Source organism: Prunus avium, chromosome 1, assembly GCF_965620075.1.
Source record: "Prunus avium chromosome 1, drPruAviu1.hap1.1, whole genome shotgun sequence".
Lineage (NCBI taxonomy): Eukaryota > Viridiplantae > Streptophyta > Magnoliopsida > Rosales > Rosaceae > Prunus > Prunus avium.
This window is the reverse complement of record NC_142284.1, coordinates 49,636,408-49,657,636: the sequence shown is the minus strand read 5'-3', so window position 1 is coordinate 49,657,636 and position 21,229 is coordinate 49,636,408. Positions and strand designations below refer to the sequence as shown.

General features: G+C 40.0%; 3 protein-coding genes, 1 long non-coding RNA gene and 2 pseudogenes across 4 annotated transcripts; 1 reads left to right on the top strand and 5 right to left on the bottom strand.

The window, feature by feature from the left end:
* Nucleotides 1–1,777: 1,777 nt before the first annotated feature.
* Nucleotides 1,778–5,421, bottom strand: LOC110760491 (uncharacterized). Its single transcript, XM_088247241.1, has 2 exons — nt 3,488–5,421; nt 1,778–2,318 (listed from the first exon to the last, which is right to left on the bottom strand). Exons 1-2 carry the CDS (start codon nt 5,287–5,289, stop codon nt 1,871–1,873), a joined length of 2,250 nt encoding a protein of 749 aa, XP_088103367.1. The 5' UTR covers nt 5,290–5,421; the 3' UTR covers nt 1,778–1,870.
* A 1,143-nt stretch (nt 5,422–6,564) lies between these two features.
* On the bottom strand, nt 6,565–7,900 carry LOC148297956 (receptor-like protein 33; annotated as a pseudogene).
* A 575-nt stretch (nt 7,901–8,475) lies between these two features.
* LOC110765029 (TMV resistance protein N) lies at nt 8,476–14,983 on the bottom strand. Its single transcript, XM_088249155.1, has 7 exons — nt 13,808–14,983; nt 12,167–13,289; nt 11,625–11,903; nt 10,631–11,488; nt 10,225–10,504; nt 9,402–10,129; nt 8,476–9,250 (listed from the first exon to the last, which is right to left on the bottom strand). Exons 1-7 carry the CDS (start codon nt 14,401–14,403, stop codon nt 8,702–8,704), a joined length of 4,413 nt encoding a protein of 1,470 aa, XP_088105281.1. The 5' UTR covers nt 14,404–14,983; the 3' UTR covers nt 8,476–8,701.
* Nucleotides 14,984–15,008: 25 nt separating this feature from the next.
* On the bottom strand, nt 15,009–16,282 carry LOC148297955 (receptor-like protein 6; annotated as a pseudogene).
* Nucleotides 16,283–17,087: 805 nt separating this feature from the next.
* LOC110764716 (uncharacterized) lies at nt 17,088–17,768 on the bottom strand. The gene is made up of 2 exons (XR_002527926.2): nt 17,420–17,768; nt 17,088–17,315 (listed from the first exon to the last, which is right to left on the bottom strand). It is a non-coding gene; the product is annotated as an uncharacterized LOC110764716 (long non-coding RNA).
* Nucleotides 17,769–19,089: 1,321 nt separating this feature from the next.
* LOC110764676 (bromodomain protein (DUF761)) lies at nt 19,090–20,493 on the top strand. The gene has a single exon (XM_021967690.2). The coding sequence runs from the start codon at nt 19,247–19,249 to the stop codon at nt 20,147–20,149; it is 903 nt and encodes a 300-aa protein (XP_021823382.1). The 5' UTR covers nt 19,090–19,246; the 3' UTR covers nt 20,150–20,493.
* The last annotated feature ends 736 nt before the right edge of the window (nt 20,494–21,229 follow it).

The following is a 21,229-nucleotide window of genomic DNA, read 5'->3' as shown; positions in this document are numbered from 1 at the left end:
TTTACAAGAAGAAAGACAAAGCTAAACTGAGGTGAGAAGCCAATATGATCTCAGTGGATATGTGGCGTATTGAGTAAAACACTGCTGATGATGACATGGTCACATGGTGGTGACCACCGGGAAGCATGAAACAGCCGCCGCGCTTTTTGTAATAAATATTTTGCGGTCAGATCTGTTCAAAACTTTCCTGATCTTGATGTGATTTTGATTTATGATAAAGGACTAACTTCATTTTAGTCGCCACAAGTTTAGGGTCAGTATTGAAATGGACCCCGAGATTTCAATTTCATCAATTTCATACCCAACGTATTCAAATATGACCAATTCACCCCGTCTGTTAGATTGACCGTCTGGTCAAATGTTAAATGTTGATGTGTCAATGGTGAGACCCGCCACAGACCCTGACAATCCACTCCAACTAGTCCAAGTAAAGGGCATTTCTGGAAAAAAAAAAAATTTAAGACCAAAAAACAAAACAAAAAACAAAAAAATCCCTAGCTCTAGCAACCCTCTCTCTCCATCTCCCATCCACCCTTCGTCAACCCTCCACAGATCTCCCTCCCCCAATCAACCCCAAGCCCTCCCCAACCCAAAACACGATCAAACATCCAAAATAAGATCAACCTCACAATCAGAACCAAATAACTCACTAGCCTTATAAGTTGTTGCTCCAAATCCATAATTACCTGAACCTAAAAAACCTAATTTGTCCAATCCAATCGAACTGAGCCACAGAAAGAGAGAAATAGAGGGAGGAGGATGGGGATGACAAAGAGAGGGGGAGATGGAGGAAGAGAAATAGAGAAATAGAAAGTGGGTCGGGTATGGCCCTAGTGGATTAGGGGGATGAGGACGAGAAGGTGAGGGTTATTGTTATTGATTGCTTGTTTGTTTTTTTCTTTTGGTTTAATTTTTTTTCTTGGGTAATTCTGAGTTAGTTGGAGGTGGGTTTGGGATTTGTAGTTAGTGAAGTGGTGGACAGTGTGATTTATTTGATGTTTTTTTCTTTTTCTTTTTCTCTTTGATTTATTGGGAAAGTTTACTGTTTGGATATGAAATTCTTAAGAATATTGGTAATTTTGTTCTTGAGTTTTTCCGAAACTTTTTGGTGGATGAGGACTTCAACCTCACCCTCAACGCCAGTGATCGATGCCTCCTCGTCGAATCCAACCGTGTGTGCGTGAGCTTTTTGTTGTTGTTATGTTGTTGCCGTTTTGGGAAGGTGTTTGAATGAAATGGAAAGACGAGTTTTAACAGCCAAGATATGATTCACGAGTGTAGCTAGGAGTTTCTGGGTTTTAGTTGTGTTGGCACTAAAAACTGAACAGATAGAGATGAGTGCAACTTACAAGCGGTGAGGACGATCTAGCATATCGATTGAATGATAGATACAGATTCTTCCTGTCCTTGGATGCCGATCCTGAATAGAAAGAAGTCGAGACTCGTAAGGTCTATGGAACCGGTGTGGAACCAGCCTAAGACCCTCCGATGCCGAAGTAAGTTTGTTGTTTTAAGAGCTCTTGTTGTTGACCATATAGAAGTATAAAAGTCAAGCTCAAAAGTTTTACCTCTGTATTGTAGTGAAGGGGCCTATTTATAGAGGGCATTTTGTATGCTCTTGGTACTCATTTTCGATGTGGGACTCGTGGGAGGGCCCTATGAGGTTGACACGAGTCTTTAGATATGTCGGGCGGGTGCTTCGAGGTTGATTCTGCAGAATCGGTAAGGGATACCGATTGTAGGCTGTGTTGGGCCTGTAGCGATCTTTTGCTGCTTTGAGACAATATCATCGGTAGCCGATGCTGATTGTTTGGAGCCTTGGGCACTTGGGGAGTTTCTATGATCCACATGTTAATGGATGAGTGGAGGATTAGATATGGTACAAACAAGTTGCAACTGGTAAAACTAAAGACATTGTAATGAGCAAATACACATAATTGAATACTTTATGCATCCTTGTCTCCACCATTTTTTTTGCAAGATCACCAACCCCTTCCAATTGAGAGAAATCACTACTGGAACGCACATAATGAATATAAATCTCAAGTTGATCTTCAAGTGCCAAACAATCCTCATCCGAAAAGTCTTGAGGATAAAATCGAGCAAGACGAAGTAACTTTGGTTTATCAAAAGCTACAAATGAATTTTTCGGACTCAAACATGCCAAACAAATAAGCAACTCGGTATTTACCTCATTAAAGCGATCTTCTAACTCCGTAATTTGCTCATCAATGACATAAATGAAGAGCTCCACACGATAATGATGACGATTGGTCTTTATTGGAGCATTACGCCTTGACCTCCCTGGAAGTATAAATGTGTCTGCCGCGCAAATCTCACGGCCTGGAGTTCCGGGCCGAGGGGATGTGCGTTAACACGCGGTTTCCTGCTTTTGGGTGCGGTGCGGTTGTGCGCGGGCGTGCCAGCACGGTCTACCGTGCGTCGATGTGTTGATGAGTGTTGGATGGATAAGTGGTGCGCCTGTTTGAACTGTCTTCCTAGTCAAACGATTGTAGCCGAGAGAGGAACTGGTCTCGGCTGTTAGGTTCACAGCCTGAACTACAAGGCCGTTAAGTGATGGTGTTGGTGGTGGGTTTTGGGCGGTGCTCCGGCGCGCTGCTCAGGGAGCGACGGTCGTGTGATATATGGGGTGAGTGAACGAACAACAAGGATGGTGCTCCGGCGCCTTGAAACTCAAGGGTCGTATGATATATTGATGAATGGATTTTCCTTACAATCTAACACTACTCCTAGGAAAGCAAGTAAAGATATTGAAAGTGCATTACAGGAAAAAATAAGTTGCTCCGTGGGAGGCTTTGTTTTGGTGTTGAACCTTTTGAATGTAGCTCGAGTCTTGTATTTATAGGAAGAGTCTCTGGAGGAGTAATCGAGGCTAAAAATCTGCATGGTGGAGCTGGATTGGAGCAAGTGGGCAGTCCAATCGACATTTGGGATCGTGAAGTATGGTGGTGTGACCCCAGAAATCCCGGTGAATCTCGGCCGCCGCTCTTGATCGTGGGTTCTGAGCCTCTGGCCGTGAAGACGCATTTATGGCCTGGATAGCTGGTGAACCAATATCTCAGGCTGTCAGAATTCTTGTGAGAATGTCCACGTCTAATCACTCTGATCCTCATCACTAAATCCTGACTTCAGTCACTTCCCACCTTCCCTCATGCATTAAATGCTTCTTTGTGGCCAGTGGGTTTGCTGCATTAAACAGGCACTACTTCATTAAATGAAGCCTGGGTCCCTGCTATCACGTGATGATCTGACTTTAATATTTCCGGCCGCGATTTTGTTCGGCCTCGGCCTCGGCCTGCGTTTGAGGCCGAGATGATCATGCCTTAGCATTTCTTCTTTTGTCTTTAGGAAGGCGAAGTACCCTGGCGAAACGCTGCGTTTCAGTTTTTACGAACAAATGCCAGGGCCGAGAGAAGGGGCTCCTTCGACCATCTTATGGCCGTGATTTATCAGGCACAAACAAAATGCCTCTTCCATGTTAGGAACATCAATATAATGTTTGTCACAAAAAGAAGATGCTTCATTAACCAATGCATCGAACCCATTATTCCTCATCCAATATAGCTTTTCCTTGCATGATTTCACTAAAGCCATTGCATTCACAATTTCTTGATCTTTCCTTTGCAATGCTTGTGACACATCATTTGTGAGCCCCAATATGACTTTCATCAAGAAAAGGTGAAACACAAACTCAAAAGTGCGTATATCTCTCATTAACTTATTTGCTTCACCCGCACTATCATTGGGATTATCATCAATAACCATTTGAAGCACATGAACCACTGATGAAAACATAGATATGATGCTAATCAAGGTACCATAGTGTGAGTTCCATCGTGTGTCACCGGCACGTTTGAGACTTGTTTCTTGATTTAAGCCTCGCCCCGTTATAAGACAATCATTTTCAAATGCTATCACAAGCTCTTCTTGGAGTTGCCCTCTAAATAAATCACGCCGCTTACAAGATGCTCCAACATGATTAACCACACTATTTGCCGTTGCAAAAAAAGAGGCAATGTCTATATTTTTCTTTGCCACGGCAACAAGAGCTAGTTGAAGTTGATGAGCAAAGCAATGAACATAATATGCACAAGGTTGTTCTCTCAATATCTTTGTTTTAAGGCCATTCAACTCACCTCTCATATTGCTAGCACCATCATAACCTTGTCCCCGTAGCTTGGAAATGCTTAAACCGTTGTGAGAAAAGAATGTGTCAATAGCATCCTTTAGTGAACTTGAAGTAGTGTCGGTAACATGTTGGATGCCCACAAATCTTTCAATTACATGCCCCTTGTCATCCACATAACGCAACACCATAGCCATTTGCTCTTTCACCGACACATCACGTGCTTCATCCACCAATATTGAAAAGAATCTATCTTTTATACCATCCATGATAGAATCAAGTGTTTCAAGGGCACATGCACTCACAAGATCTTTTTGAATGCAAGGAGCTAGTAATTTGAGATTCCCCGGAGCATTTTCCATCACAACTTCTCTAACTTTGTCATCATTATCTGCAAGGAATTGCAATAGCTCCAAGTAATTTCCCCTATTGCTTGAAGTGGCACTTTCATCATGGCCACGAAAAGCAAGACCTTGTCGCAATAAAAACTTAGTGCACTTGATTGATGCAATCAAGCATGTGCGATAAGCCTTACGAGCTTGGTCGGAGTGTTTGCTCACTGCCATCTCAATATGTGTATTTTGATTCATCAAATTTGTAGCAGCTTCTCTAGCTTTATTATGAACACTCCCAACCGGTCCAACATGCATCTTAAATCTTTCTCTCCCTTTCTTCCAATTCTTAAATCCATCTCCAGTGAAAGCTTCACTACCCACTTGTTCAAAATTGGTTTTAAAGAGATAGCAATAGAGACAAAATGCCGCATCTTTAGATATACTATACTCCAACCAATCAAACTCATCAAACCATTGGGGAATAAAGCGTCGATTTATTCCTGACATATTAGTTATTGGAAAATTATGACCTCTAGGTTGACAAGGTCCTTTTTGTAGATATGATCTTCGGACCTCATCTCTCATATTAGCATCATAATCTATCATTCGAGTTCTTAATCCAGGGTCCGCTTGAAGATTACCCAAAACACCATCTAACTGACTTTGTCTTGAACTCGAACCCAAAACACCATCTAACTGACTTTCTCTTGAACTTGGAGTTCTTGAACTACCAACATTATTTGAACTATCAACATTAGCCGAACTACCCAAACTCGATGATGACTTTCTCTTAAAAAACCATTCCATAATAATTCTACATATACAAAATAATCAAAATAAATACTCACAATATAAACAAACCATCAACATAATCAAAATAATTATGAATTGGATTTCAATTAAATTAAATATATTCTACATATACAAAATAATGAAAATAAAAACTCACAATGTAAACAAAATATCAATATAATCAAAATAAATATGAATTGGATTTCAATTAAATTAAATATATTCTACATTACAAAATAATGAAAATAAAAACTCACAATATAATCAAACCACCAATGTAATCAAAATAACTATGAATTGGGTTTCAATTAAATTAAATATATCATACATAGCAACATAGGGTTTAGAACTTACTTGAATTGTGAAATTTCACAATAAGCTTGAGCAAAAACAAAGAGAGTAGCTGGCGCCGCCACACGACGACGACAACGGAAGCACACTGGCGGCAGCAAGGGAAGGGAGGAGATGGAGTTGAGGGTTTGAGGGAGGGGGGATTGAGTTGGGAACTTAGGGTTGGAGCCTTGGAGGAGAACACAAAACAAATTGGGGGTTTTTGTTTGAGGAATCGGGTCTGTCTATCATAGAAGGATGCTGGCCCTTTTTTTTTTTTTTTTTTTTTAAAACAACCTGGCCCAAAACGACGTAGTTTTGGCCAGGTCATTTAAAAAAATTCCCTGGGCCAAAACGACGTCGTTTTGCCCAGGTTGTTTTAAAAAAAAACTGAACCAGCGCGCATCTTCTTCTTCCTTCTTCTTCAGCTTGCAGACTCTTCTTCTTTCAGCCATTTCGTCGACCACTTGGCGTGCAGCTCCACGAGATCGCACCAGCAGCTCCAAGGGACCTCTAGGCTTATTTTCATGGCGTCCAAGAGGTCGCGCGACCCCATTGACCCCACTGTTGCTCCGCCTCTGATAAGAATTAGCCGATGACGGGGTCGGTGTTGAGGAGGATGCCGCTCTTGATCAAAATCTTGTCGGTGAGATAGGGTGGGGAACAGGGAGCGATGGGTTGTTTGGCAGGGAAGAGGCTGGGTTTTTTTAAGTTTTATTTTATTTTATATTATTTTATCATTTTCTATATATATTTTTTAAGGAATTAGTTAGCAGATGGGTCCCACAGTAGACACGTCATTAGTTAACGTCTGACCAAATGGTTAACTTAACTTAATAGAATACTTAAATTGGTTAGATTTGAAAACATTAGGGAGTAAATTAATGAAATTGAAACCTCATGGTCCATATTGAGAATGACCCCAAACCTTAAGGGTATCTTTTGTGGTTAGCCCTTATTTCAATGTCTTCTTCGATTTGCATTGTCCAGATGAGGGAATATCTTAAAGACAATGCCCTCCCCAGCTTTGAAATCCCAGTTCCTCCATCCCTTGCAAAACACAAGGGACCCAATGGCAACTCCAAGGCCAACAATATATCCAATTTCAACACTTAGAACATCCCAATAATCTGATCATGGCCAGAATTTGGAACACTCCTTCCATTGGACATTGGCGGTGGTGAAAACCCTGCAGCTATGTCGTCTGTTGTCAAAGGAGGCCCCCATAAATCCTTGTTGCCTTCAAAGGAAGATTTTGGAAATGTTGAAAACTGAGTGCTGTGTGGGATCCTGCCAACCAAGTGATTGTTTGAGAGATTCAAGAACGAGAGGAAAGTGAGCTTTGCAAACTCTGCTGGAATTTGCCCGTTCACTGAGAGATCTGACGACTCGAGTTTTCGCATGTTACTTAACGATGGTGGGATTGCACCTGTGAAAGCATTGTTGGACAAGTTGAGGATGTACAATGATTTGAATCCTCCTATCTCCTCAGGTATTTGTCCACTGAATTTGTTGCACAAGAAGTTGATCACGGTGAAGATAGTTAAAATCTGTACTAAATAATAAAACCATCTCCATATCTTTGCTCACAACTGTTATTGAATCCTGATAATTAATATCATCTGATCCATCCACATCAAGAAGGTGGTTGATTTCTGAGGGGGATCACCTTGGTTTGCCAGCATTGCCTGCCATGTTCTCAAAGATCTTCCTGGTATTTCCCCATTGAAATTGTTGTGAGCTAAGTCTATGATTTGAAGCATTGGCCAGGTGCCATGGGTCTCCAGACATCCGATGAGTCCATAAAATTGGGATTTGTCCCCGAAGATGGTTGGAATGCAGTTCAAGCAAGCTTAGAGCAGAAGTGAGGTTTGGTAAAGGACCTTCTAAACTTACCAGGGAGTTGCCTGAAATTTTTAAGTCTTCAAGAAGATTGAGCCTCCAAATCCCGTTTGGCACCTCACCATGAATCTGGTTCCCTGAAAGGTCTAAGTAGGATAATCTGTATTGATTTCTCAAGAAGTCAGGAAATGTTCTCAAGTTGGTAGAAGTTAATTTCTTTGATCCATTTGAGGCAAGGAGTAATATGAGAAATTGAGACCATTATGATCCAAAAAACGAGCTATTGTATGGAGGTTTTAGGGGAGTCTCGATGATAGGATCAGATTACCGAAGAGGTTAATAGGAAGTTTTGATATGTAATTATTTTCTGCTGTATGATATTTCCTTATGCCTTTGCCTCTCTCTCTCTCTCTCTCTCACCTCTAATGTTATCCTGATTGTTCAAAGAAAACATGTACCAGGATCAATCAGACAGGTGTTTACACAAGAGCCATGCCCTGCCCTGCCATGCCAACCCTAGTAGATTCTCATTGGCGGAGGTTTAAGGACACTGAACATATTGGATCCAGATCACCAGCAGCAGCAAGCAACTAGTGTTCTGTAACAGAAAATGATGAGTAATATATTGCAGGTTTACACAAAGAGTCACAAGAAGGTGATGACTGGTCAATTGTTACATTCTTTTTGTTTCTGATATAACTGTGAAAGGGATTTGCGTCTTCTTTGCAAGTGAAAGAAAAGAGAGAATTTTTCGAACAAAAAAAGAAAAGAGAGGATTTGGCTCCAGGCAATGTGTAAAGTTTCTTTTGCAAACACAAGAAAAAAGAAAAGGAGAATTTGGCTCCCGGCAATGTATAGAATTCAATTCAAGGTTGCGGCGCTTTCCTTTCCAGATGACATGTGTGCTGAAGTTTTCCATAGCAATTGGAAGAATTTAGAGCAAAGAAAAAAAAAAGGAAAATTCAATCTTAAATCATTCCCATCAACTCAAATCTTTGGTAACTAACCACAATCAACGTAGGTGGGAAAAGGAAAAACAATTGAAAAAAAGATTAAACAAAAAACTTTTAAGACGCGCTAAACAAAAAACTTTTAAGACACTGCTAATGGTTCATCTACAGCACTAGATTGATTAGTGGGAACAAATGCCCCATCATCAACTCCCCCAGAAAAATCAAGATTTTCCTTGATAGACAATGACAAACGAGTACATAGATCGCAGCGGCCGAGAGGATCCTCTTCCACTGCTGATTCTTCATCTATTACTGGCAACAGATGCGTCATGGCTCCATCCTGCCCCATCAACAACTCCCCCGGAAAAAACCTGATTTGTTTCCAAATCATACAAATGAGGATCAGGATTACGTATATTTTCCTTCATGCGTTTGTCCCGTTCTAGATAAACCCCCGTCTTCTTCACTCTCACAAAATCAACCAGAGGCCTTACTAGAATGGAGATCTTGTCTCCGCCTTGCAAATGGAGCACATCGTTTGACAATTGTCCCTGCCAAAGATAATGGTCTTCTGGTTCTCTTGAAGTTTGTACTGAGGCAAATGCTATCCTTGCGTGCAAAGCAGTTTGTTTGGTAAGATTTTTAACTGTAATGCAAATAGGACCTTGAGAATCTTCAAGTTCTGGGTAGTCTGAAGAGTAAAAGAAGCATATAGTCAACCCTTTTAAATGACGACCAGCAGGAAACTCGAAGTAGACTTGATTGTCCACATCATCGACCAACTCGAACCACTCAGGAATATCATAAATTCCATTCAGAAAAATTCCACCGTATCCGCAAGAACTCCATCCCTATTTATACCATGTAGAGCCAGATTTGTATAATCATTACATTCTTATCTATGCATGTGCATATACATGCAAATTTGCGTGTGTGTGTGTGCGCGCGCGTGTGAGAGAGAGAGAGAGAGAGAGAGAGAGAGAGAGAGAGAGAGAGATTGACCTGTAGGATGTTCTTCCTAAAATCAGCAGTGAGATTGGTGCAGCCTTCCATATGAATCCTTGTCATGCAGTTTAATGACTTATCCAAACCTGGAATCTCAGTGAGTTTGAGCGAGTCATTTAGATACAGTTCTCTCATATACGGCATTTTTGAAAAATCTGGCATCGTTTCCAATCCTGTGCAGCCAGATGCTTTTAGAACTTTCAAACTTGTTGGTAAATCTGGGATTGCACGAAGATGTATGCAGTCATTTAAACACAAATTTTGAAGATTTGAAAAACCACTGGGGCCTAGAGTTAGGCTATGAAAATCATTGCCTCTAAGATCTAAATCTACGAAGGAAATTGCACAACAGAGATCCTTATGAAAATCATCGCTGCAATCTTCGAGATTTGGGAGTTCTGAAAAGTGTTGTGATTCTGTTATGCCATTATCATTTTTTAGATAAATGATGTCATCAGAGGTATCATGGCTTGATCCTGCCTTTTGAGATTGGCGACGTTGATACCCACAAAGATGGTATTCAATCATATTTTCGTTCATAAATTTATCCCATACCAGGCTAACACCTGTTTTCTTCACCTTCACACAATTATCTTGAGGCATTATCTGAATCAAGACTTGATTACCGTCTTGCAATTTGAGCTCGCCATTTGATAACTGTCCCTGCCAAACATAATGATTTCCAAGTTCACAGTCATATTGTTCTGCTCTATATGTGATCCAGGCTCCAAAATCAGTACACTGGGTCAAGTTTGTAATGCTAATGGCAACAGGAATTTCTTTGTCCAAGTCTGAAGAGTAAACGAAGGACAAAGTTAACCCTTTAAAATTCCAAGTTCACAGTCATATTGTTCTGCTCTATATGTGATCCAGGCTCCAAAATCAGTACACTGGGTCAAGTTTGTAATGCTAATGGCAACAGGAATTTCTTTGTCCAAGTCTGAAGAGTAAACGAAGGACAAAGTTAACCCTTTAAAATTACGACCAACACTTTGAGGAACATTGAAATCCAAAATATTATTCTCATGGACACTGTCGAACCAATCAGGAATATCATCTCCATCCAGAACAATGCCACCATATCCGCAAGAAGTCCATCCCTATACCATGTAGAGTCCAATTTGTAAAAGAAATACATTCCTAAGCACGCATGTGTACGTGTGTGTATGTGGTAGAAAGAGAAAGATGAGAGAGAGAGACAGAGAGACAGAGAGAGAAGGATTAACCTGTAGGATGTTCTTCCTAAAATCGGCAGTGAGGTTCATACAACTTTCCATATGAATCCGTGTCATGGAGTTTAATGACTTATCCAGGCCTGGAATCTCGGTGAGTTTGTAAGAACCACTTAGATACAATTCTCTCATATTTGACATTTCTGAAAAATCTGGCATTTTTTCCAATCCTGTGCAGCCAGCTGCTTCCAGAACTTTCAAATTTGTTGGTAAATCTGGGATTGCCCAAAGATTTAAGCAGTTGTTTAACAATAAAATTTCAAGCTTTGAAAGACCACTGAGGCTTGGTAGGCTATGAAAATCATTGTCTGCAAGATCTAAATTTTCTAAGGAAATTAGGCTCCAAAGATCACTAGGGATTGCATCCTCGATTAGACCGCAGCCTTTAAGAAATAATTCTCTTAACGAGCTTAAACCATGTAAAGAAGGGGGCAAAAGATTAGTTGATGGCGACCTTGTCACCTCACATACCGATAAAATTTCCAAGTTCTTCAATTTTACTATAGAAGATGGTATTTGTCTTAGGGCTGTGTTATCTGCTTCCAGAGTTGTCAATGATATCATGTCCCCTAAGCCATCAGCCAAGTTTTCAAATCTTGAACAACCATTAAGTAGAAGAGTTTCAATAGACTTGGAATTATAGAAATTCAGTGGAAGATCCTTTAGCATGTTGCAGTCTTGAAGATTTACCACAGAAAGTCTTCCAAGATCCCCTATGGATGAGTGAACCTCAGACAAACTCGTACGGTCTTCCAATATCAATTCCTCGAGACATGAGAGTTTTGAAAGGTCTGGTGATTTTATCAGGCAACGGGAATGACTGAGATTAATGATTTTCAACTTCTCAAAAAACTGTTACACAAAACCAAAATTAAAATCCAAAAGGAAGGTCTGATACAAACATTAATGCGAAATGAAGAGAGAGTGAACATAGTGTATGTATAGAACAAGATAGAAAGAGCCAACAACTAGGTTGAGATTATTATACCTTGCAATCCTTCCAAACTATTTTGAGTTTGCTATACTGCAAGTCTAAAGCAACTAGTTTTGGTTGATTAGGAAAGTCATCTGGTATGGAGTCTAAAGGGAATCCATGCCAGCACAACCATGTTAGCTTTTTGGGGAAGATATTGTACTCTCCAATGAGCTCTACATTGTTGAAGTGGAGTAATCTCAGTTTTTTCATATTGGTAAATGCTTCTGCACTGAAACTAGCCTTGTCAGAGCTTTGCAAATCTAGAGCAAGTCCTTCAATTGCTTCAGTTCCCTGTTAAGAGAAGCACTAAGTAAGAAAAGGGCCATTTGCATATGAAACTTGATTTACAAACATAAAAGTCCATGTATATATGTTAGGACCTAAAGTTTGTGTTGGCAATCAAAGCACATATTTTTGTTACTTTTTTATCTTAATGCATATATATAAAGAAATGGAAAACGAAACCAATGTAGAGCATTTATTTTATTATAGACACGGGATACACATGCTTCTCTTGCATCATGCATTCTAAAACTTACTGGGAAAGTACTTACAGATTCATCTCTCAATACATCTATTACATCTTCGCGATTCCACAATCTACTAAATTTTTTAGGGTCATCACGGCCGGATTTTTCACGAACGATCTCTCTTCCCATCTCTCTAAGCAAATCATGCATCATCAAATTCTTTTCCTCACCAACAGCTACAAGGCACCGTTCAATGAGGATAGGGATTCCTAGCGTTGCAGAAAAGCCACATCCATCTAATATTTGTGTGACATAGTCCTGGTCCATTCCAATAAAGAAACAAGATATATCAAGGAATATATCTCTGTCTGTATGGCTAGGTAGCCCGTCAAAGCTTATTTTGAGTATTTTTGTAATTGTTTCATGAGGACTTCTTTCCAATCTCTCCAATTGGCTTTCCCACTCTGATGTGGTTCTTTTATTCAGAAAACACCCCAAAACTTCAAGTGCTAGTGGCAAACCTTGACAGTAATGAATTACACGTTTTGAGAGGTCAAGATATTCTTGATCAGGAGGATAATCTCTTTTGAAGGCATGCCAACTAAAGAGCTCTATAGCTTCTTCCTCATCCATTTCTTCAGCGGGATACGTGCTATCCACTCCAACTTGCTCTAGCAAATGTTGATCTCTTGTTGTTATAATAATCCTGCTTCCAGGTCCAAACCAATCACGATCTCTAGCTATTGCTTTTACTTGCTGTATTGAAGCTACATCGTCGATTATGACAAGTGCTCTTTTGCAACGAAGTCTTTCTTGTATCACAGTGATCCCTACATCAACAGAACCAACCTTTATGACCTCCTTGCTTTTCAAGATATCATTTAGAAGTTTTTCTTGCAAACCAACCAGACCATTAATGGCTTGGTTTGCAATTACCTCCCTCACGTTTGCAAGGAAACTCCTACCTTCAAAGCTATGTTCAAACTTGTTATAAATAGCTTTGGCAAGCGTTGTTTTTCCAATGCCGCCCATCCCCCAAATACCAATCATGCGAACATCTTTAGAACCTGATTCAATATCTAACAGATCACTCAAATCCCACAACCGAGAAGTAATTCCAACTGGGTGTTCGATGTCGAATTTGTATTTGCTGTGCAACTGTTTATTAACCTCCCCAATAATTTTCTTGATAAGCTCTGCTTCATGCCTGCCAATTAAACACAAAAGCAGAACCACGAATCATTCATTAGGCAACAAACTACAAATTTATAATCCTATCTGTAATTACTAAAGAACTTGTGCCACCTCAATTATCTAAGTTTAGATCAGAGAGGTTCATTCAATTGAGGACAGAGTTCATCATGATCAGTGCTGCAATTATTGATCAACAAAGGTATGATTAAATCACAGCCTTGTCGAATCCAAATGTTTTCTTCTTATATGACAAGAGGGGAGGCCTGGCCATAAGCAGTCAAGGCAGTCGCCTAGGGCCCCAATTTTTATAATACCTATATATATTTTTTTTTAAAAATCACATTAATATACATATAGAGAGAGAAGGACTCATTTAGGATGTAGGATCACCGCTGATCAAGTGCATATGCATATCACTAGTCATCCTTGATATGATGGAAAAAGAAAAGGGATAGATTTATTTGTTCATAAAGAAAAGGGATAGATGGTTGTCAAGTAAGGAGATGATAATCGAAGAAAATTAGTAATTACCCATTGTAAGTATTTTTAAGATCTTCCCCACACAAATCTGCAGCTTGAGTGAGAGCATTTCTCCAGTGCTGTACCTTTTCTTTCTCAAGTTTACCTTCACAGATGCCCGCTTCATGTTTCTCAAATGCTTGTGCAAAACTACCAGTTTGTTTCCGGACATCTGAAGCATCAACATTATAGAATAATGGAATAACCTTTTGCCCCAATTTTTCTCTACACTCCATGATCTTCACCAACTCATCAAGACACCAACTGGAATCGGCATACCTCTTGGAGAAGACAATTATGGAGATCATGGACCCGTCGATTGCCTGCTCCAGTTGGGTTTTTATAAATTCCGTTCTTCTTAATTCTTTGTCATCAAGAAAGGCGTTGATACCGGCATCAGAGAATGCGGCATGGAGGTGGCCCACGAAGCCCTTGCGTATGTCTTCCCCTCTAAAGCTCAAGAACACTTGGTACATCCAACTTTTTGAGGCGGAGGATGAAGAGGAGGCATTGATACCGGCATCAGCAAAAGCGGCGTTGACGTTGCCGGTGAAGCCCTTGCGTGTGTCTTCACCTCCAAAGCTCAACAAACTCGGAACTCCCAACATATTGATAAGGAGGATGGTGAGGATGAAGAGGAGTCTTTATGGGCTTTCTTGGCATCCATTAATTGATACTGCAGAACTATCGGACAGTGGTTTCATAATTTTTTTTTTCTTTCTAGGCAGTGGTTTGTGTGTTTGCAACTAGATGAATAAAAGTATTGAAATACAGTCAAGGTCTTCAAACGTTTCAGTCCACAAAAGCAAAAGTTCACAAGCGGAGAGAGAGAGAGAGAGAAAGAACAGAATATCTTTTTGGAAGAAGAAGTTCCCAAGCGGGGCCGCTTTCCGTGGCTTCTGGCTACACGAGCTGCTGGACGGCAAAGATTGAAGGTCCGGAAAGTGCAAGGAGGTAACTTGGAGAATAATTCCAATCAAAAAAGAAAAAGGGAAAAGAAGAAGAAAGACACGTCACAAAAAACAATGATGTAATTTGGAGAATAATTCCACATGTACCAGCCACGTATTACTCTGAGAAATTTTTGTATGTTTCGGATACACCACGTGGCTGGTATACCATCAAATATATATACACACATGTGAAAATATTTTGTTTTTATGTCTTATGTTGTTTGAAGTTGTTTGAAGAAAGTAAAGAATCTCAAGCCCTCTTAAATTAAAAATAAACTTGGGTATTGTTCTTCCAAATTGTTGAAAGACAAATCAAGGGCGCCTAATCGGTAAGAAGAGACATTAGAAAATTCATAGAATTGATGAGAGAACTTATTGGTGGAAAGAGCAACTAATTCCAGCAATGGAAGAGAAAACATGGACAATGGAATGCCTCCATTGAATAGATTGTAACTGAAGTCAACAAACTTCCAAATTGATAAGATTTTCCCAATGAATGGAATTGATGGAACCGTTAAACTTGTTCTCTGAAATGCTTAGAGAAACTATGAAAGGTTTTCCATTGACTTTGGTATTGATCCATAGAAGTTGGAGGATGAAAGATGTATTGAGGACATCATTTTGAGGTTGCCAATCGAGTCCGGCAATAACCCTGAAAACTTTGTGTCACTCAGGTCCAGAATTCGAAGAGATCCGTGTTGGAAAATTCTGGTAAGGAACCTTAAAGCTTTGGATTGTCGGACAAGTCAATAGTCTGTAGTGTAGAAATCTGGAAGATCTCTTGGGGGGGAAATGTTCCATACAAACCACATGAAATGAGGCTCAAGGAAGTCAAGCTTGAAAAATTGGCAAAGAATGCTGGAACTGGAAAGAAGATATGACTATAATCCAATCAAATCACGGATAGAGATGTAAGATTGGCAAGGGACTGATCAAAAGGGCCTGAAATAAAACTGCTGGACAATACCCTCAGGTTTGGAAGTGAAGATGAGATTACTTTGCACCATTAGTCCCTTGTGGTACTGATATATGTCTACATGATGAAGATATAACTCTTCAAGTTCTGTGAGGTTATGAACCAACATGCTTAAATTGGGGATCTCAAGTTTTAACTGATCTCTATAGTAATTCTCAGAAATGTCAAGAACAGTCAGCCTTGTCAAGCGTGAGACCTCTATTGGAATTTTCCCGAAAAAGGCATTATGGGATAGATTTAGATACCTCAAATTCGTAAGCTTTTCCTATTGCAGATGGAATTTGAGAGCGACAAATTCCGTTAGCAGCATATTTGAGGCTTTCAAGGTGTTGAAGATCTGCTGGAGTTTCGAATTCCAAGCACGATAGATTCACTGCTGATGTCAAGACCAACAGCATAGCCACTTTTGCTGCAAGTTACTCCGACCCAAGAACAGCAGTCGGTACTTGAATTCCAAGTTACAAGCTTGGAGGAAGCAGAAGAATCAAATGTAAGGCTTTGCTTCAAGCGGAGCAATGCTGCTTGGTCATCTTCATTGCACTTACTTTTGGACTTAATTAACAGTCATCAAGAATAAAAAGAAATGCAGCAAAACTTTCATCATGGATTAAACTTTTAACAGAAGATATGGATGAAACTGCAGGAGCTGTTTGTGGTGGTTTTAAATCTCACTGAGGCATAGGCCTTTTGGCTTCAATTTAAAACATTTTCCCCATCTATCTGGGACCAAACAAACAAAGCAATACAAACAAAACGTGACCATGCAAACAGAGCAATTAGATTAAGGTCAAAGCCAAAGCACAAGAGCAAACAGCTGAAAACCAAAGCCAAAACAAGCGAGACCAGACTAAGGAGTAAGTTAAAGTAAATCCAGCAAACATCGTACACTGAATTGTTCAAAGTGACAAACTTTCTTAATCTGTAAATTTCCAAGTAATTACGAATGGAGCGTGTTCTGTTAGAACCGTACAACAAAACAACTTTATAATAAGATCCAATACATCATCAAATTCCTAATAAGCTACTAAGCTGCAAAAAGTAAAGATAATGTTTTGTAGTAGTTAGATTTCTTGTAAGAGTTGACGTTTTTTCTTGTTAGGCTCGTTTTGACACTAATATCTTTTTTTGGACAAATGGGGACTTTCATGAACTTGGTCGACAACAAGTTTCATATCTTTTTGGTTACTCATCTGTTCATAGGTTGTCTTTGTCGACACTCATAAGAACAACTCAACGCGCAGATATTCGAGTAACAAAAGAATTTACTTGGTTATTGAGAAGCTGATGAATATCCCCATTTGCTCAAAAAAGATAATGGCATCAAAAAGACCCTGAAAATAAACATCAACCCTTATAACAAATCTAATCAAAATAAAAGTTTACTTTCATTGAAGTTTTAGAGCGCAAGTCCAAATTTCTTCTTCTTTTTGGTACATTGGGGGACAAAGCTCTGAAAAATCTCTGCAGACTTCACTGGTGGCGTTAGGTTTGGACAGTACGGTGTTGGAGAAAGACAGGCAGTTGTGCTTTAATTTGGAACCCAACATTTCCATCATTTGGATTTGCAAAACATGCACCCAACCTAGAACAACTGTTTCAGTAAATTGCACAAACACCCAGATTTCAAAATCAGTTTTTAAGGTAAACTTTCGTTTCTTGGAAATAAAACAGTGAAGATATGTAATAGAACTGTACCTCAATTGAAGAAGACGCACCAAGGCAGGCAGACCAACGGTCAAAGCTCCAGTTGGCCATGCGAAACCACATACACCTTCATCGCAATTAACAGCAAAATTTGTAGGGGGGATGAGATAGAATGCATATGAGTTATATGAAAACGAGCACTAGGATATATTTATATAAATAATAAAAAACTAATTTAGTGTGTTAAAGCAGAAGAACAGAGCAGTGATATGAGTCATGAGAAAATTATTAAGCTAGTGTGTCGACATTATTTGACGAACAGAACTTTATTGAGGGAGGAGGCGGCTTCTGTTTTGGCCTTTTGCTTCAGAAATAAAGGACACCGTGATGACACTTTTTTCCCATGGTGTGCTAATCGTGCACTGCATGGTACATGCGATGGATGAATCATTTTGGGTTTGGGCTCGACTTGGCCCGACTTCATCGGGTTTTAATAACTTGGGCCGACCTAATGAAGAGAGATGAAGGTTTAAAGAAACGAGCCAAGTATGACTAGACTAAGAGTTAGTTGTTGCGGCGTAGTTTCATGGTCCGGCTAATAAGTTTAATTAGATACATCGATCCATTGGCATGGGCATGGGCATGTAGCCCATAAGCTCTTAGAGCCCTCCATGTATGGCAGAGATTCTGTCTACATCTGGAACTTGCAGTGCTGCTAGTCCCACAGGGGATGGCTTTGACTATGATCAACATATGGTTTAGGGCTTGCAAGGCTTGCTTGAAGTTGTGTTGCCGACTGTTTGAGTAATTAAAGGTGGTACAGGCTTAATAATGGAGACGGAGGAGGAGGAGGAGGAGGCCCATGTTACCATGTTAGATGCTGGGTTGACATTTTAATTTAATGGACAAGGGCGGCCATGCCCATTGCCCATGTTGTTCTACTTTAGGAAATACATAAAAGTATACTGGCATTGCTATTGCCCATAAAATCCTTTAATCACTAACCACAATTTTGAGTGACAATAAATTCATGTTGGTTGGTTTAGGGTTCAGGGTTCAGCGATATTGAAGGAGGAAGAATTAAATTTAAAATCTCGAATGCTGATGTAAACACTCTTAACTTGTGTACACGATATTTCGACTGTGAGTTTGTGTTTAACCATGGTGCTGAAGAGAGGGAAATGGTTTGTAAAGAAATTAAAATTTTAAGTGCTTGTATCAATCAATTATAGGTGGAAATGCTTGCCAAACGTTCACTTCACTAGATCAATTATAGGTCTATTGATCACTTATTTGTTAAGCATGAAAATATCTATCACATGAAGAGGAATTTTGACAAGCATATGCTTATTTAAATAATTTAAAGAAGATCAATTTGTTTACTAGTGAGGCACATACATATTTTGAAAAGTTATATTTGCATCATCATAAATCAATATCACCCACATCAAAGGATTGGAGATTGAAGAGAACCCTTGACAAAAGGTAAAACTAGTACCAAACGGTGCCGTTTCACAGAGGCAAGCAAATGCAGTCTTGCTCCCCGTCAATGCTGTCACCTTCAGTTACCCTGCCTTTATTTAATCCAACCACAACCACACATTTCCTCACAACCACCTCTTCTTTTCTGTCTGTTTCTCACACTCACCCATCACTGACCGCCACGTGCCCTCGATATCATAAAAATAAAATAATATATGTCAAAAATTTCCACAGAAAATACCAAAAACCTGCACAAGATGATGAAAATATCCACCCAAATAAAGGGAAACAGAAGCAGAGAGCTTTCTATTTCCGCCCTTCTTCTTTTTCACCTCCATTTTCATCTTTCCCCATCCTTCTCTCTCTGTGTCTAAAACTCTGTAACCACCAAAAGCCATGTTTGAGGAATCTGTGTCAATTTGGGCTTCCATGAACAGCTGGTTCACTCCAACTGTTTTCTTTGTCCTCCTCAATGTCATGATAGGCACCATTGCCATTGCTTCAAACTTAGGCACCAACCAGAAACACCAAGACCCACAAAACCAGCAGCAAGGCCTTGCTAGATCTCCATCTGTGCTGCAGAGGATCAAATCCATCAACCTCTACCACTACAGATCCCCAGAGCCACACACCAACACCTTTGAGAAAAACCCAGAAACTACTGAGAGCACCCATTATGCTTTTAGGCACACCCAAGAACCTGAGCAACCCCAATTCACCAGATCCCCTTCTTTGCTACAGAGGATCAAGTCCATCAACTTCTACATTCCACAAGATTTCTCCACCAACCCATCACAACCCTCCACCACCCCGTCACAACCCATCACCACCACAACCACTCTGCACAAAACCCAGGAGCCAGAATCCCATTCTGAACACGACCAGTTCCAAGATGAAGACCATTTTGAAGACCATGAACACCCAGAAAGCTCAGAACCAGAATCAGAAGAAGAGCAGAGCCTGGATGAGATTTACAGTCAGCTGAAGCCTCTACAGGACCATCATGTGAACAGGACGAAGTCAGACACCAAACCAGCATCCGGAGAAGTACCCACTAAGCTCCCAAAGAAGATGAAGAAGTCTGCGAGTTCCAAGTCTGCATTTGGTCATTTTAAAGAAGATGATATTGTGGAGATTCGCCGGCCAGCGACTGTGAGGGAGAGGAAAGCTAAAGTGACAGAGGATGAGGAGGTGGATGCCAAGGCGGATGATTTCATCAACAAGTTCAAGAATCAGCTGAAGCTGCAAAGGTTGGATTCCATCATAAGGTACAAGGACATGCTCAATAGAGGGACATAATTGAAGGAAATTCAATTATTTTTCTATGGTGGGTTTTTAACTTTATGTTAGTTTTGGGTTGGATTGATGAAGATTAGGGTTTACTGGATGGTAATGTGGATCTACTCACTACTGCTTTGTGTTTGTTGAACTATTTGTCCAAATATTGCCCTTTATTTATGTCTTCTAGTTCAATCATGTGTTTAGCAGAGCAGGGCAGCCTCTCATTTTCTGTGATTTTAGGGGTATATTGGTAAATGGGTCATGCCTGTGAATCTGTCATGTTGGAAGAGGAAGAAAAACCCATGTGCAGCAGTTGTAGAGATTGTATTTACCATTTCCCACTAGTTGTTATTGTTTGTTTATTTTTCAAGAGCAAAACAAAAAAACAAAAAAAACAAAAATCCTAAGCCCTTGTTATAATGGGGACATTTTTGGCTTGTTTGGAAGGGTTATTTTACTTGTTTTTTCTATTTTTTAAAAGAGTCAATTATAATTATTTTTCCGTAAATGCCTGAGAAAGACTTGTATGTCACGGGATAGCACTGTTTTAAAAGAGTTAATATGCATAGCGGAACGCTATTGGTCGGAGATAGCAAAACAGTGTTATCCCTATACAAGTTTTTCTCGTAAATTGGTAATGAGGAAGATAGCAAAGAGCCAAGCAGTGTCTTTGTTGTTGATACTGCCATGTTTGTTTTTTGCTTCCACCCTTCCATGTATTGTTTGGGGTCTTGTGGTGGAAGGAGTGGTAGCTCGAATTTGGTGGTTGCAGTTGCAGGCAGTCTTGTCTCGGCAGAGTTGGCTCATTTTTACTGATAGAGTGGTATATGACTTATTTCTATGCTGCCCACGGGATATATATATAAAACGGTGGGGCAGTTGGATCAAATCACATTGGCTCTCCTCCTTTGTGCTTATCCGTATATTGAGGTGCTTGGTTGTGTTGTGCTGCACGTGGGGGGATTTTTTTGTGTAGGGTTTGTTCCAAAATTAACATAAAATGTGGATGCATAATTGCCGGGGTTTATTATGAATTGAACCTTTTATTTTAATGTCTCTCACTCTTGGTTGTGGTCCTCGCATCACGTTATCAACGTT

Excerpts from the sequence above, each read along its gene's own strand:
- LOC110765029 (XM_088249155.1), bottom strand. The coding sequence starts at position 14,403 with ATGTTGGGAGTTCCGAGTTTGTTGAGCTTTGGAGGTGAAGACACACGC. Across the intron at positions 11,904-12,166 it reads ATGTATTGAGAGATGAATCT|GGAACTGAAGCAATTGAAGG; the intron begins GTAAGTACTTTC and ends TTCTCTTAACAG. Across the intron at positions 9,251-9,401 it reads TTAGGAAGAACATCCTACAG|GGATGGAGTTCTTGCGGATA; the intron begins GTCAATCTCTCT and ends TGGTATAAATAG.
- LOC110764676 (XM_021967690.2), top strand. The coding sequence starts at position 19,247 with ATGTTTGAGGAATCTGTGTCAATTTGGGCTTCCATGAACAGCTGGTTC.
- LOC110760491 (XM_088247241.1), bottom strand. The coding sequence starts at position 5,289 with ATGGAATGGTTTTTTAAGAGAAAGTCATCATCGAGTTTGGGTAGTTCG. Across the intron at positions 2,319-3,487 it reads GTTCCTAACATGGAAGAGGC|ATTTATACTTCCAGGGAGGT; the intron begins ATTTTGTTTGTG and ends CGCGGCAGACAC.